Here is a 14,265-nt window from a genome sequence, read left to right as displayed (position 1 = left end):
TGTATGTGTACATACCACATTTTGTCATCTGTGCATTTGTTGATAGATATCTGAGTTGTTTGTACCTTTTGGCTATCGTGAATAATGTCATTATGAACACTGGTGTACAAATATTTATTGAGTTTCTATTTTCAATTCTTTTGGATATATACCTAGAAAGGGAATTGCTGGGTTATATGATAATTCTATGTTTAAATTTTTTAATATTATTATTTTCTGCAGCAGCTGCACCATTTTACATTTGCATCAGCAATGCATGATGATTCCAATTTCTTAATATCCTCCCCAACACTCTTTATTTTCCATTTAAAAAAAATAATAGCCATCTTAAGAAGGTATGAAGTTGTATCTCATTGCAGTTTTGATTTTGCATTTCCTTTATGACCAGTGATGCTGAGCATTTTTTCCATTTGTATCCTTTTTGAGAAATGACTATTCAGGTCCTTTGCTGATTTTTGAATAGGATTTTTTTAAATTGGGTTATGAGTTCTTTATATGTTTTGCCATGTCTTTGTCTGGTTTGTGTATCAGGGTAATGCTGGCCTTATAGAGTGAGTCAAGACGCATTCTCTCCTTTTCAGTCTTTTGGAAGATTTTGAGAATTGGTATTAATTCTTTTAAAGTTTGGTAGAACTCACCAGTGAAACCATTTGGTCTTGGGCTTTTCCTCGTTGAAATGCTTTTTGATTACGTATTCAATCTTCTTAATAGTTACAGATCCTTTTAGATTTTTTATTTTTTCTTGAGTCAGTTTGTGTGTTTCTAAGAATTTGTCCATTTCATCTAGGTTATCTAGTTTGTCAGCGTACAATTGTACATGATATTCTTTTATAATCTTTCCCAGTTTTCACTTCCGGTTTTAGTAATTTGAGTCTTCTCTCTCTTACCTCAATTCTTTATTTTAGGAGCAAATTATTAAGGAATCATATATAATACTTTTAATCAAATGCTTATAAGTTTCAGAATGAGGAAATTAGTTGAGGGAAGAAGATAAGATGCTTTAAGGGCTTTGGATTCACCCACATACTCTACATTTTGTTGATTGTTGAACCTTGAGATGCTGTGGAATAATGCTGTTGCTCTCTTCTATTTGTATATAGTACAAAGTTCCTAACAGGAAATCCATACTCCTGATTTTTTCTGTGCCTAACAGCAAAATTAGATATTGTTGGGGATACTAAAGATGTTCTCCTAAAGGAGAATATAAGCAAGCATATGCTAAAATGTACTCTAGTGAAAATAAGTGCTATTATCTTGTAAAAAACCACCAGCTTCCCAAAATGAATCAGTTCTAAATATACTATTTGTTTTTCTGGAATTATATGATTCTGTTTATTTTGATTGTGAATGACAAAATTCTGTTTTGAAAACATGTAGGCAAAAGGGCAAATTATCGGTTTATTGAATCAAGGGAAAGATTAAACAGCTAAATCTGAGATAGGGCAAGGTGCAGTTAAATCTGAAAAACAGGAATAAGAGAACAAATTGCCTCTAGTACTCCTGCCATCTCTCCTCTCTTTTCTCACTGCGCACTGGCCTGTTTCACGTGGCAGAAAACATGGTGGCCAGCAGCACTAGAATTTTATATCTTACTGATTTCATGCTAGGAAAAGGACTGATTTTTACTTTCTAGATTGCAAATATTAAAATCTTGGGAAAGGTGCATTGGCTCAGCAAAAAGGTACCCACCTGATATCAACTGACTCTGGCCAGGGTCTTGTGGGAACATACCAGCTCTACTCCTACTATGTGGAAAAAAAGTGGAGTATGGGGAGAATGAAGTTCTAGAAGAGTAGGGCCCACAATATATCAGAGTTTGTTTATGATGTGAGATAACCAAATGAATGATAACCGTGAGTAGATTGTCTAATCTTGAGCCAGTTTTTCTAAGAGAATAGGAATTTACCCATTGATAAGTATATATGTGCTTAATATATTCTTAGTTAATAAAACCCCTGAATTGCCTAAGAGTTGTAGAGATGCCATAGATTAATTCCAGCAATGCTCCCTCTCTCTCTCTTCTTTTTTTACTCCCTGCTATACTTGTGACTGTCTTTTTTTTAACAAGATATATTTCACATACCATAAAATTCACCCATTTAAAATGTATAGTTCAGTAGCTTTTAGTATATTCTTAGAGTTTTACAGCCATCACTGCAAACTAATTTTAGAGCGTTTTCAGCACCCCCAAAAGAAAGCCCATACCCATTAGCAGCCACTGCCCATTATTCTCCTCTCACCCTCACCCTCTCCCCTCCCCTCCTATATCCCAAGTTCCTCACAACCACTCATCTACTTTCTGTCTTTATGGATTTCCCTATCCTGGATGTTTCATATAAACAGAATCATATATTATATGGCCTTTTATGTCTGGTTCCTTTAATTTAGCATGTTTTCAAGGTTCATCCCTACTATATCATGTATCAGTATTTCATTCCTATTTTTTTTTTTTTGGTGAATAATCTTCCATTTATGGATATGCCAAATTTAAATTATTTATCAGTTGAAAATTGGCACAGTGAAAATGAGATTGAGAAATGTTTCAGTTGTGGTGAGTGAGTCTGAAATTGCAGCCCATAAAATAGAGGAGAGGAGAGGTAAAGGAAGCCAAAATAAGGTTAACAGAGTTAGTAAATAGGAAGCTTTCCAGAGATCAGAAGTCACAATAAAAGATGAGTTGCATTTGTAAATGAATCATTTTCTTGCAGGTTACAATGTAGGATTTTGGAAGTCCTCCCTCCATCTCACCAAAATGGTTTTGCTAATGGACATGTCAGCAGTATAGATGGAGAAACTATTATCATCAGTGATAGTGATGATTCAGAAACACAAAACAGTTCTTTTCAAAATGGGTAAGTGATTTGTATTAATTTTTTAAATATATATCAGATTGGCTACTGATATCCCATTGAAATAATTTTTTCTTTAATCCCACCCTTCTTCCTTTCTAGTCATACACTGGATACTATGCATCAGAGCAATGTGGTTCAACAACACGTGTTAGAGTTTGCAAAATTGGAACTATTTTAATATAAATAGTTAATTCTAGTCAGCTGCTTAAGAGCAATTGACGCTCACTTCATTCAATTATACTATACATTCCACTTTCGTTTACTTGGGAGAATTCATTCTGTACTTTATTAGTTACTTTGTGGTGCATATGGTGAAGAAGCTCTGTAACCTTCTGAAATTTAGTCAATTGACAGTATTGGTCAGCTGAGTGCTCTTGGCGAAAAATCTATATAAAATGGCACTGTCTGCGGTGTGTGTACAGCATTTGTATCACTTTGACTATAGCTTACTTTCATTGCCCAGCACTTCTCTTTATCATCCTTTCCTGTCATTTCCTTTTCTCTAGCCCCCCTTCTATCCCCTTTACATATACACTTGCATGCAGAGACAGTTTTCCCAGACTCTAACCACTTCTCTCTACTGCCACCACTACCCTCTTAGTCTGTAGTGCCATCATTTTTCTCACTTAGTTTATTACATTAACATTCTAACTGGTATCCCTGTTTGCACTCTTGCCGCATAGTCTATGCCCCACGTGGCAGCTAGAATGATCCTTCTGAAATGTAAATTAAAGCATTTTCACCCCATTTTCAGAATCCTCTAGTGTCTTTACTCAGAGTAAAATTTAAAGCCCTTGGTGATGGCCTGTAATCTGGCCCTGCTGCTGCCTCTCTGACTGAACCTTCTTTCCTTTCATTCACCCTATTTATTCTGCTTCTTGTGCAAACCATGCATGCTTCCCCCTCGGAGCCTTTACACACAGTTTTCTCTCTTCCTTTAAAAACTCATTTCCCAAGGTTTTCTCATGGATTGCTCCTTCATTTTTTTTTTTTTTCAGATCTCTGCTTAAATGTTAACTTCTTGGAAGACCTACCTGGTCAGTTTATCAGGGACCATCATCCTATATAAAATAGAGACCTTTTTCCACTCTGCACTGTATTCCCTTCATAACACCACCCACCCTGTTGTGTATTTTTTTGTTTATTTGGTTACCTGTATCTCCTCACTGTATATCTATTTGTTCACCACTGAATCTGTATTAATATTTGGCACATTGTAGGCTCTAGCTATTTTACTGAATGGATGGGTGAATGAGTGTATGTACCCTCAAAGGGAAGAAAAAAAAAGAAGTTGGTTGGGGAGGGAATAAAATGTGTAGCCTTTTTGCCAGTTCTCAAAACAGGCAAAACTCTGTTTTGTACACTTTTGCCCTTGGATTACATAGCTGTGAAGAAGAAAATTTAAAAGCAGATCAGACAGCTGTTTGTTTATAAATTTGTCTGACCTAAACTGGGTATTCTCCTTATTCATCTGGAGTTAATTTCTTCATTCAAAGAAAATTTATTGAATGAGTAATTAAAGTACCTACCTAACATAAAAAAGTGCTTTGTATTGTTTTGGCTAATAGAATGGTGAAGCATATCAGTAATTTATAAAATCATAACTAAAATAAAAATATATTAGATTCTGTTATAGTATGTTCTTAGAAACTAGATTTCATTTAAAATATCACATTTCAAAACAAATTATTAACTGACTTGTGTCTTTGCTCTTTTTAGGAAGAAAAAAGATACAATTGATCCTTTATTATTCAAGTACAAGGTACAACCCACTAAAAAAGAATTGTATGAGTGTGCTATTGTTAAAGCAACACAGATCAGGTAAAACTCGGTATCTTCTCTTGTTGGTTTAAAGTAGGATAATTATGTTGATTAAGAAGATTGGATGTGGAACACATGGGTAATCTTGCATGTGATTGCTTCCCTTTTTAAAATAGATGTATATTTTTATGCTCATAGACTGATAATGTGAATCCTAATGGACTCCATGAGCTCTTTATTTGGTTTAGTAACTAACCCTAAATAGTCTTCACATCTGAAAAACTAAGAAGGATCCTATTTATGAAGTATTTCTCCTGAAAGAACTCAGTTTTCAAAGCTGAGAAGTCTGGTGCTTACAAATATGTCACATTTGCAGATACATATTCATCAGATACAAATATCTGATCAGTCTCTCCCCATTTCTTAAGAAAATTAACAAAACAGAATTACCTTTAAAAAATTCTTATTTGAGACCTAATCAAAAGAGAGAGCTGGTGAATGGTAATATTTACCAGGCCTGGCTCTAGGTTACATTGATATGCTTTAGGAAAATCCATGTTGATGTTTGGTTGTTAGGCTCTTAGTCATCTCAAAATAAATCGTTTACATTATCAGCCTCTAGCAGTTTGCCACCTAGGAATCAGTCTTACATTTCATTTGGTGTGAAAGAATTTTACTTACTCTCTCATCCCTGTTGTCCACCTATATATTCATGAGTCCAAAGAAAAGTGATAATCATACAAGTATTGAGTGAATCCTGAGTCAGATATACTACTTTCTATACTATATGGATGTGTGTATTTTTTGTTTTTTTGTCTAAGAGGGGGCTCGTCGTTAATGTAAGATCTCCAGAGCATTCTGCACTTTATTGTATATTGCAAAATAGCCTTCCCAAGATAATGTTCATGGATTATTCAAAACTTTTGAATTTGTCCAGTTTATGGGCTAATGAAAAGTAAAGTTGACACAACCAGTGTTTTCCTTACTCATTGTTGAGTTTTTTCTTTTAGTTCAAGTTATGTTTTTTATATAGTGTAATTCCCTATTTAATATTTTTCACTTTTCTACTTACTTTTTGACTTATACTTTAAATACAATTCTGCTAGATCTTGGTTACTGTCTTATTAACTCATTTTTTTCTTAATTGGTGAGCCAAAGAATTACAGGGTTGGAAAGTTATACTTGATAATAGAAGACTTAAATGGCTTGCAGCTCCTTGTTAGATCAAAAGATAGTACCATTCCTATAATAAAGACCTGGTACCAATCCTGTAAGGAAGACTTAATATGATAGAGTAGCACTGACAAGTAGAACTTTCTGCAGTGATAGAAACGTTATATATGTGCTATCCAGTGTGGTCGCAGGTAGTCACATGTGGCTATTGAGCACTTGAAATGTGGCTAGTAATAGTTAGGAACTGAACTTTTAATTTTAATTTTATTTATTGGAAGGAAAAAAACACGTGGCTAGTAGATGCCATGTAGGACAGTACATTTCTTGAGGACTAGTATAGTTAGTCAATAGTCAAAAGATGATTACCTTCTTGTCAGCTACTGTATGGTGCTAGCATACAGCAGTGAACCAGAATCCTTTCATATAGTCCTTCCTATAGCCTAGGAAAAGAATATACATTTTAGGAGGGCCACTACTTAAGAACTCCTATATTGCTTATTTACTCATAGAAGCTTTTAACTTGGCTTTTTCTTGAAAGGAATACATTAAGTTCAATTGAAGCATTTGCTTTCTTTCCAGAACCTTTCTAGAAATACTTGTATTATTGTTTTTGAATTCAGGGACAAGGGAGAATAAAAAATAATATATTTTTAGAATTTTAATGGTTCTAACTCTTTTTACATTTAATTCTATGAATTTGTTGGCTGCCATATGATATTTAAACACAAAATGTTTTTGAATTTAATAAAAACCCCATGTTCACCTCTATTCACAATATTCATTTGAATGTTGATTTACATAGTACTATATGATATCTGGTAGTCTACTAATTTTAATTATTTTAAGAATTTTAGTGGTGATACTTGTAGGAATAATCATCTGATTTTATAAAATTTGGTTTACTCTCTGTAGTATACTTTTCTTGAGGTTTATTTAATTTCTAAGTGGTTCCTAACAACAAATGCATATGCTATTTTTGTAGTGGACTTTTATGATAGATATACTCAAGTAGATTTTATAACATTCTACGTAGGTACTTCTATATAAAGTTTCTCATAATCTCTAAATAAATACTATTGGGAAATGAAATGTTGTTCTTTCCCTAGGCTTGAAATTGAGCTTGTAGATTTATAGAAATTATGAAGTTCAGATTGAATTCTTTGATATTAACACTTTTTTCTTTCTCCGTCTTTTTCCCCTATAGTCGGAGAAAACACCTGTTTTCCCGTGATAAACTAAAGCTTTTTCTGAAGCAACACTGTGAACCACAAGATGGAGTCATTAAAATTAAGGTAATCAGAACAGTGAATTATTTGTTGGAAAGAAGAAAAAAGAATGAGTAGTGTTATAAAGCTGTAACACTGCAGAAATGTTATTGCAAAGTTGGTTGAAAACAGCTCTCTTTTCATCTGGAGCCAATTTTTAGTAATTTTATTTGTATTTGTTTGGATTATATACTGTGTTTTCAGTTGTTAGAATTGCTAGGTGCCTCAAGTACTTCCACGTTTTTCCTTGTATAAAAAAGATCAACCAAGACAGATGAGAATATATGGAAAACTTGGAAAAAGAAAAGCTATGGGAGTAGGACAACTATATAGTGTGGTGCTGGCTCACAAAAACAGATTCAAAGAGCAATGCTAAAATAGATCCTACTAGATAGGAAAACAATATATATATGTTTATATGAACATATATTATATATATATGAACATCAGAGACCAGTACTAAGCAGATAGGTTATATTTTATTCATAAACATTCAGAGAGAAAAAGTACCAAGTATAGATACCTCACACTGTACACTAAATAAAAAGTTAAATGGTCAAACTAAAACTAATTCTTTTTAATGAGAAACATTTAACTCATATTGGGAGAGAAAGTTTAAGTAAAAAAGCAATAAAACGGGTTAGAGAGATGTATGCATGTATCAGAAATAGCTACTATATGCTTAAGATTGGTGTGTTTTATTATGTGTAAATGTTACATCAAAGAAAAGATACGAAAAAAAAGAATATGTGATTTTACTCTATATGAAAAGTAGAAAATCTCTAGAGACCATGATAGATTATTTAATAAATAAAACTGGGACACTTGGTTAACTATTTGAAAAAATAAAGTTATATCTGACTTGAAAAAGAAAAAAAAGGACATGATGTTTTTCATGCTGAAGTAATCAGGAGGAGCGGTAGAAAAGAAATACTGCAGATGAGATTGATTTGACAGTATAAACTCACGTGGGTTTTAAAATGTGATGAATAGATTTCAAGGGCAAGTGCTGGAGGAACAATACTTTCAGTGAATACAATGAGGAGCTACAATCAATTATAAAACATAATCACCCTATTAGAAAAATGGACAAATAGACATGATCAAAATTCACAGTGAATGAAGTATAAAAACTTGAAAACATAAGATAGAATCATCTGAAAGAAATTTCTTTTTTAATTTTGTTTCTTTATTTTTTTGGTGGGGGGAGGTAATTCAGTTTGTTTGTTAATTTTTAGAGGCGGTACTGGGGATTGAACCCAGGACCTCATGCACACTAAGTATGTGCTCTACTGCTTGAACTATACCCTCCCCCCATGAAAGAAATAATTTTTTAATGTGAGCATATCTGTATATTTGTCTTGATAAGAGAGCATAGTTTAAGCATTCTTCTGTCTATAGCACTGAATATCAGGTAGCCATGTAAAATGATGTTTGTAAAAAGTGATTTAGACACTTGTGATAAGTGGCTGCAACAGTGTCTGACACGTGCTAGGCAGTGAGTTGCCTGTGTGTGTTATAAACAGCCAGTTGGCCAGTTCCCCTAATTTTCTAAGATCTCTTACATATCAACAAACAGAAATAACCCAATTAAGAAAAAAATGGTGAAAGACATCAGCAGTTATTCACCAAGGAAAATAAACAGTCAGTAAACATGAAAAGAAGTTCAACTTTACTTAATGGATAAATGAAAGTTAAGGTGACAGTAAACACTTTTCTCTTAGAGTAAAACAAAAAGTTGTTAGTGGATATTCTGATATACTTGCATATACAAACACCCTCAAAGCAACAAAGTCTGATAGCTGGTGTGGTGAGTGTAGACTGTAGTTAAGAGGACCTGCAAGAACACAGAGATGTAGTATTTTTTTTATTGTGTGTGTCGTGTGTGTCAATAAAGACACCATGGCAATTAATATATTAAAGCCTATTTTTACCTTTTTCGACTATGTATTTGAGAAGAAACCACCCATTCATACTTAAAGGGCAGGTCTCTATATTGAGGGGTTTTTTTGTGTGTGTGGGATAGTAGACAGCCATCTTAATGGCATTTACTTTAATGTAAAATCTTAATGGATTCTTGATTTATTGTGATGGCTGGAACTGATTGAATTTTAGGTGGTAAAAGCTGTTATCTACCAAAAATAAAAATATTACATAGCAAATTGAATTCCCTGTGGATGTAGTCCTATTTTGTTAATAGTTTAAAATTTTATGTCATTATTTTCTTACACATTTTCTGTATTTCTGTAAATTACACCTGTTTTTTTCGAGAGAAAGAACTATGATCTTGGCTGTTAGACAAAAAAATAATTTTCAGAATTGCTAATCAAAAATAAAAAGTCTAGAGTTGGACATGGGGGAAAGGTGAACAAGTTCTGAATACAAAGTAAAAGAGAAACTCTTGAATTTAGCAATTATCCTAAAACCACACCACTTCTGGTAAAATTGAGGGTGACTTCTCTGAATTTAAATTTTGAGTTGAAACTTTATAGGAATTTGTCAATATATCTGCTTTTATCTAGACTAGCTTTAAAGTTTGATACATAAAAGTATTTTAAGTTGTCACTTCAAACTGGGGGGAAAATCTAAATGTTCAGCAATTAGGAAATGGCTAAGAAACATTTATTTGGTAATACAGTGGATTTTTAATATTAAATCTGTAGATTATTTACATAGAAGAATCTCATAAAAAATTAGTCAAAAGTGAACAAAAAAGATTATTGTATAAATGTAATTTGAAATTTTAGAATTCAAGAAACTGTTGAAACATTCTTGAGTATTTTATAGTGAAGTAATCCTTTGAATTATGGTTTTCTTTCTGGTAAAGCTGATTGTTTTTAAAAGGATCAAGTAATAAAAGATGTATTACTACATAATACAAATGAAATTCTAATGTTTTTGACCTGGTCTTTAACAGTAGTTGTGTGACATGTTGCAGCATATCTATATACGGTTTACTCATGTGTTGTTATTGCACCATATGTCTTTTCTTCATGAAGGCATCATCTCTTTCAACATACAAAATAGCAGAACAAGATTTTTCATATTTCTTCCCTGATGATCCACCCACATTTATCTTCAGTCCTGCTAACAGAAGAAGAGGCAGACCTCCCAAACGAGTATCTGTTAATCAGGTAAGTAGAGAATAGAGAAAAACTACATTGTGGCTCTTAATACAGTTAATCAAAATCAAGAGTAGTGTTTGGCTCCCCTCACCCCTGTAGCCTGTAGGAAGGAGCACATTCCTTCACACACAAAGAAGGTACATAGTATAGGACTGCTCAGCAGTGAGGCTTGTAAAAGTTTCAGCTGTGAATTAGACATGGCTGTCATGCCACTGGGATTTTATATCAAAGTGGAAGCAAGCATATAAGCAATTAGTAAAATGTAAAGCAGTATGAAACACAGGAAATAAATTATGTAATTGAAATGTAAAGATCATTTAAAATATAAGAGTTAATCAGCCATAAAAAAAAAAGAATGAAATAATGCCATTTGCAGCATCATGGATGGACCTAGAGATAATCAAGTAAGCCAGAAAAAGAGAGGAAAATTATATGATATCATTTATATGTGGAATCTTTAAAAAAAAAAAAAAAGACACAAATGAGCTTATTTACAAAACCGAAACAGACTCACAGACATAGAAAACAAAGTTACTCACAGACATGAAAACAAAGGGGAAAGGGTGTGGGGAGTTTGAGATTTGCAGAATACCAACTATTATATAACTAATTATATATATAAAATAGATAAACAACAAGGTCCTACTGAATTGCATAGGGAACTGTATTCAATATCTTTTAATAGCCTATAATGAAAAAGAATATGAAAAAAATGAATATATTATATATATATAAAAAACTAAATCACTATGCTGTACACCAAAAACTAACGCAACATTGCAAATTGACTCTACTTCAATTAAAAATAAACATTTTTTAAAAAATGAGTTAATAATGTCACAATTAAACAGGTTAAGGACCTTAATCTCCCAAGAAATGAAGTAAAAATAAACTTTAGATATTGTTTAACATTAGGCACAAAAATGTCTCTGACATGTTTTTTCTCTGCCTGGAAGATTTTTTTAATAATGCGTATTTTTAAGGCTCTCTTTATATATTACTGATTCTTTTTCCTGGGAAGTTTTTTTTACTAATTTATAGAACTAATTCTAGTTCTATAAATTAGTAAAATAGAATTAACTCACATTCTGTATGTTACTATGATTAGAGATACTAAGAGTTCAGTTATACTTTAGGATAAAAACCTCAGTATAAAGAAAGTATAATTAATGAGGGCTCTTATATTTTTTGTGTTTTATTATTACTGTAAGAACAAAGCAGACCATTGTTTTGTAAAAGTTGTAGTTCTGTAACTTTAGTTTCTTGGTTTTTTTTTTTTTTTTTTTTTTTAGGAGGACAGTGTTGCTAATAAACAGACTATCACAGGTTATAGGAACAAAACTACTAAAGAAAGAGATAAACTTTTGAAACAAGAAGAAATGAAGTCGCTGGGTGAGTTTTAACATTCTCTCTGAAAACTATTTAGTTATAGGAAAGATTGTTTCTCTGTGCCCACGTAGGGGTTATTTCTAAAATGGCATGTTTCTGGGGGGTTTTTTTATGCATAGTTTTTCCCCCTCAGATATCAATTGATTTTTATGGTAAATAAGACCTCTGTTCATCTCCCAAAATAATATTTCAAGGTATACAGCATATCCCCTGTTAAACTGACCTAATGCTACATTAAAACACAGTTGGGAGTTTCTAGGGCTTACAAACTGTTCTGGGCCATTTTGTTTTGATTCATGCAGCCTTATAAAACACTGCTTCCCAGATGTGACTGTACATATAAATCACTTGGGAATCTTACTAAAATGAAGATTCTGAATTAGTAGATCTGGGTGGGAGAAGAGATTTTGCATTTCTAACAAGGTAATACCTTGTTGCTGGTCTTAGGATCACACTTTGAGTAGCAAGGCTTTCAAAGGCAGATGTATGTTTGCAGTAGTTTATCTTAAACACAGTCAACTCGCTCTCCCCATTTTAATCACCTGCTGACTCCCTCCAGGAATTTACAACCCCTGTGAGTCTCATGATATCATTTAACCTTAAGGTATTTCAAGGATTCTTTTGTTACATTACAAAATATGTTATTTTCTGTCTGTGTACAGTTCTAAGTTTGACCTTCTCCACAGCTTTTGAAAAGGCTAAATTAAAAAGAGAAAAAGCAGATGCCCTAGAGGCAAAGAAAAAAGAAAAGGAAGATAAAGAGAAAAAGAAGGAGGAATTGAAGAAAATTGTTGAAGAAGAGAGATTGAAGAAGAAAGAAGAAAAAGAGAGGCTTAAAATAGAAAGAGAGAAGGTATTTATTCAAGTATATTAGTTATGCTCTCCACAAATAGTAAATAGTGCTTCACATACTTAAATTTACGGTTAATTTTCAAATACTTTTACCACTTTCTTTCACATTTATAGTTGTGCATAGAGCACTGATAAACAGTGTTGGTTTATCTCTCTGATGCTTTGGAAAATTTGATGAATGATTTAAGGTTCAACATATATGCATGCCTTTACCCCTCAAAGCCTCTCTAAAGTACAATTCTGAAGTTGATTTTCTTCATTATTTAGACTTACATATTTAGGAAAGACAATATACATAAAACTTTCAAAAGTGAAATACATCATTAGAAAAATACAATAAAATTATGATTAAGAATTGCTACAGTGTTCTTATTCTCTGTGTAGAATAAATCATCTGTGATAATAGGATATTTCAGCAAATCTTGGGTTATAATCTTCAGTGGAAGATGCTCCTCAGATAATTCTATAGCTGGTTTCTTCTAAGGTCTGTCATTGTCATTGGTTTTCTTGGATATTCACAAGTGGCCTTAGGTGATCATGTCACACATTGTGCTCATTTAAATTACATGTATTTCTTGAATTATTTCAAATAAGTCCTTACGGTAGGGATGGGGAGTGTATAATACATGTTTACTCAAGAAAACCTACAAAACAAAAAACACTACTTTTAATCTAAATGGTAACATTTAGAGATAGCGTTAACACTTGGATTAATTTATTTCTAATCTTTATTACGGGCCTTAAAGAAAAAGATCCAGCATTTATAGTTTTGTATATATATATTTTTTTTTTATTTAACATTATTATAAACATTCCTTCATGTTATTAAATAAACTAAATAAGTAAGGTGAAATTTTTAGTAACTACATATAATACTTAAAGAGATGGGTAAGCAGTTTATAAATTTTTGCTCATAAATGATAATACTTTGTTCAGATTTATAAATAAAAATATTTCCTGGTTTTGGATTATGTCTCTGTGTAAATCTGTAGAAGTAAAATAACAGGTCAAAAGGTAGGAACATTTTAAAAACTTTCTATACACATACATGGGTATTTGTTTGCCAAACATGTTGTATTTATATATACTCTTAGCAACAATGAGTGAAAATACCCATCTTTTTACATCCCACAAGAATTATTTGGGGGGAGGGGGAACTTATTTCAGCAGACCACTCAAAACACAGCTAGTAAGTTCTGTTGCTATGTGGTTGTTTTATGTTAAATTTGATAAGTGTACATCTGTTTCCTTTCAGTGTTGCTAAATTTTAAAGAGAATATTAACATATATTAAATATATATGTTATTACATGTGTTAACATATGTATTGGAAAATAATTACAATAAGATATTTTATTTACAGTCTGCTTTATTAGAGACTTTTTAAGGTTAGTATTTATCTTGCAGTTTCAAATACGAGAATCAGGAAGTAAGGGTTTTAAAAGACCAAGTGAGCAAGAGAAATAACAGATTAAAAGAAAGAAAAGTCCACCAATTATATTCTAGTATTACTTTTACCTATTGTCCCCTCTTTGTGTCCCTAGGCTATTTAGTCAGATTTAAATGAATCTTGAAAATAAATGTATTACAAATACAAGGGGAGGTTTTATTTTGGGTCTTCTAATAATTTCTTACTTCTTAAGTTAGGATCTGATTGATTTAAAGGAGAGCTGCAGGGTCAGATTGAATTAATATTTATGCAGGAGCTACTATGTGTCAGACTTTTTTATCTCAGTTCTATCAGATAAGCAATGTTTTGATCAGTGGTTTTAACACTTTAATGTGCATCAAAATCGCCAGAAGAGCTTATTAAAACATCGGTTGCTGGGTCCTAACCGCAGAGATCCTG

At 32.4% G+C, this 14,265-nt stretch overlaps 1 protein-coding gene across 3 annotated transcripts in view; it reads left to right on the top strand.

Annotated features, from left to right (window-relative positions):
- Positions 1-14,265, top strand: part of BAZ1A (bromodomain adjacent to zinc finger domain 1A) — a 76,947-nt gene that overhangs the window by 30,239 nt on the left and 32,443 nt on the right. For 2 of the 3 annotated variants that reach the window (XM_032481865.1, XM_032481864.1), the window contains exons 4-9: positions 2,709-2,852; positions 4,572-4,673; positions 6,991-7,078; positions 10,051-10,185; positions 11,469-11,568; positions 12,252-12,418. In XM_032481865.1, coding sequence (XP_032337756.1) covers positions 2,709-2,852; positions 4,572-4,673; positions 6,991-7,078; positions 10,051-10,185; positions 11,469-11,568; positions 12,252-12,418 — 736 coding nt within the window. Of the gene's footprint in view, positions 1-2,708; positions 2,853-4,571; positions 4,674-6,990; positions 7,079-10,050; positions 10,186-11,468; positions 11,569-12,227; positions 12,419-14,265 lie in introns of all 3 variants that reach the window. The other variant, XM_032481863.1, reaches the window with a different exon arrangement.

Source organism: Camelus ferus, chromosome 6, assembly GCF_009834535.1.
Source record: "Camelus ferus isolate YT-003-E chromosome 6, BCGSAC_Cfer_1.0, whole genome shotgun sequence".
NCBI lineage: Eukaryota > Metazoa > Chordata > Mammalia > Artiodactyla > Camelidae > Camelus > Camelus ferus.
The sequence above is the reverse complement of the archived record's forward strand: the minus strand, read 5'-3'. Positions and strand labels throughout refer to the sequence as shown.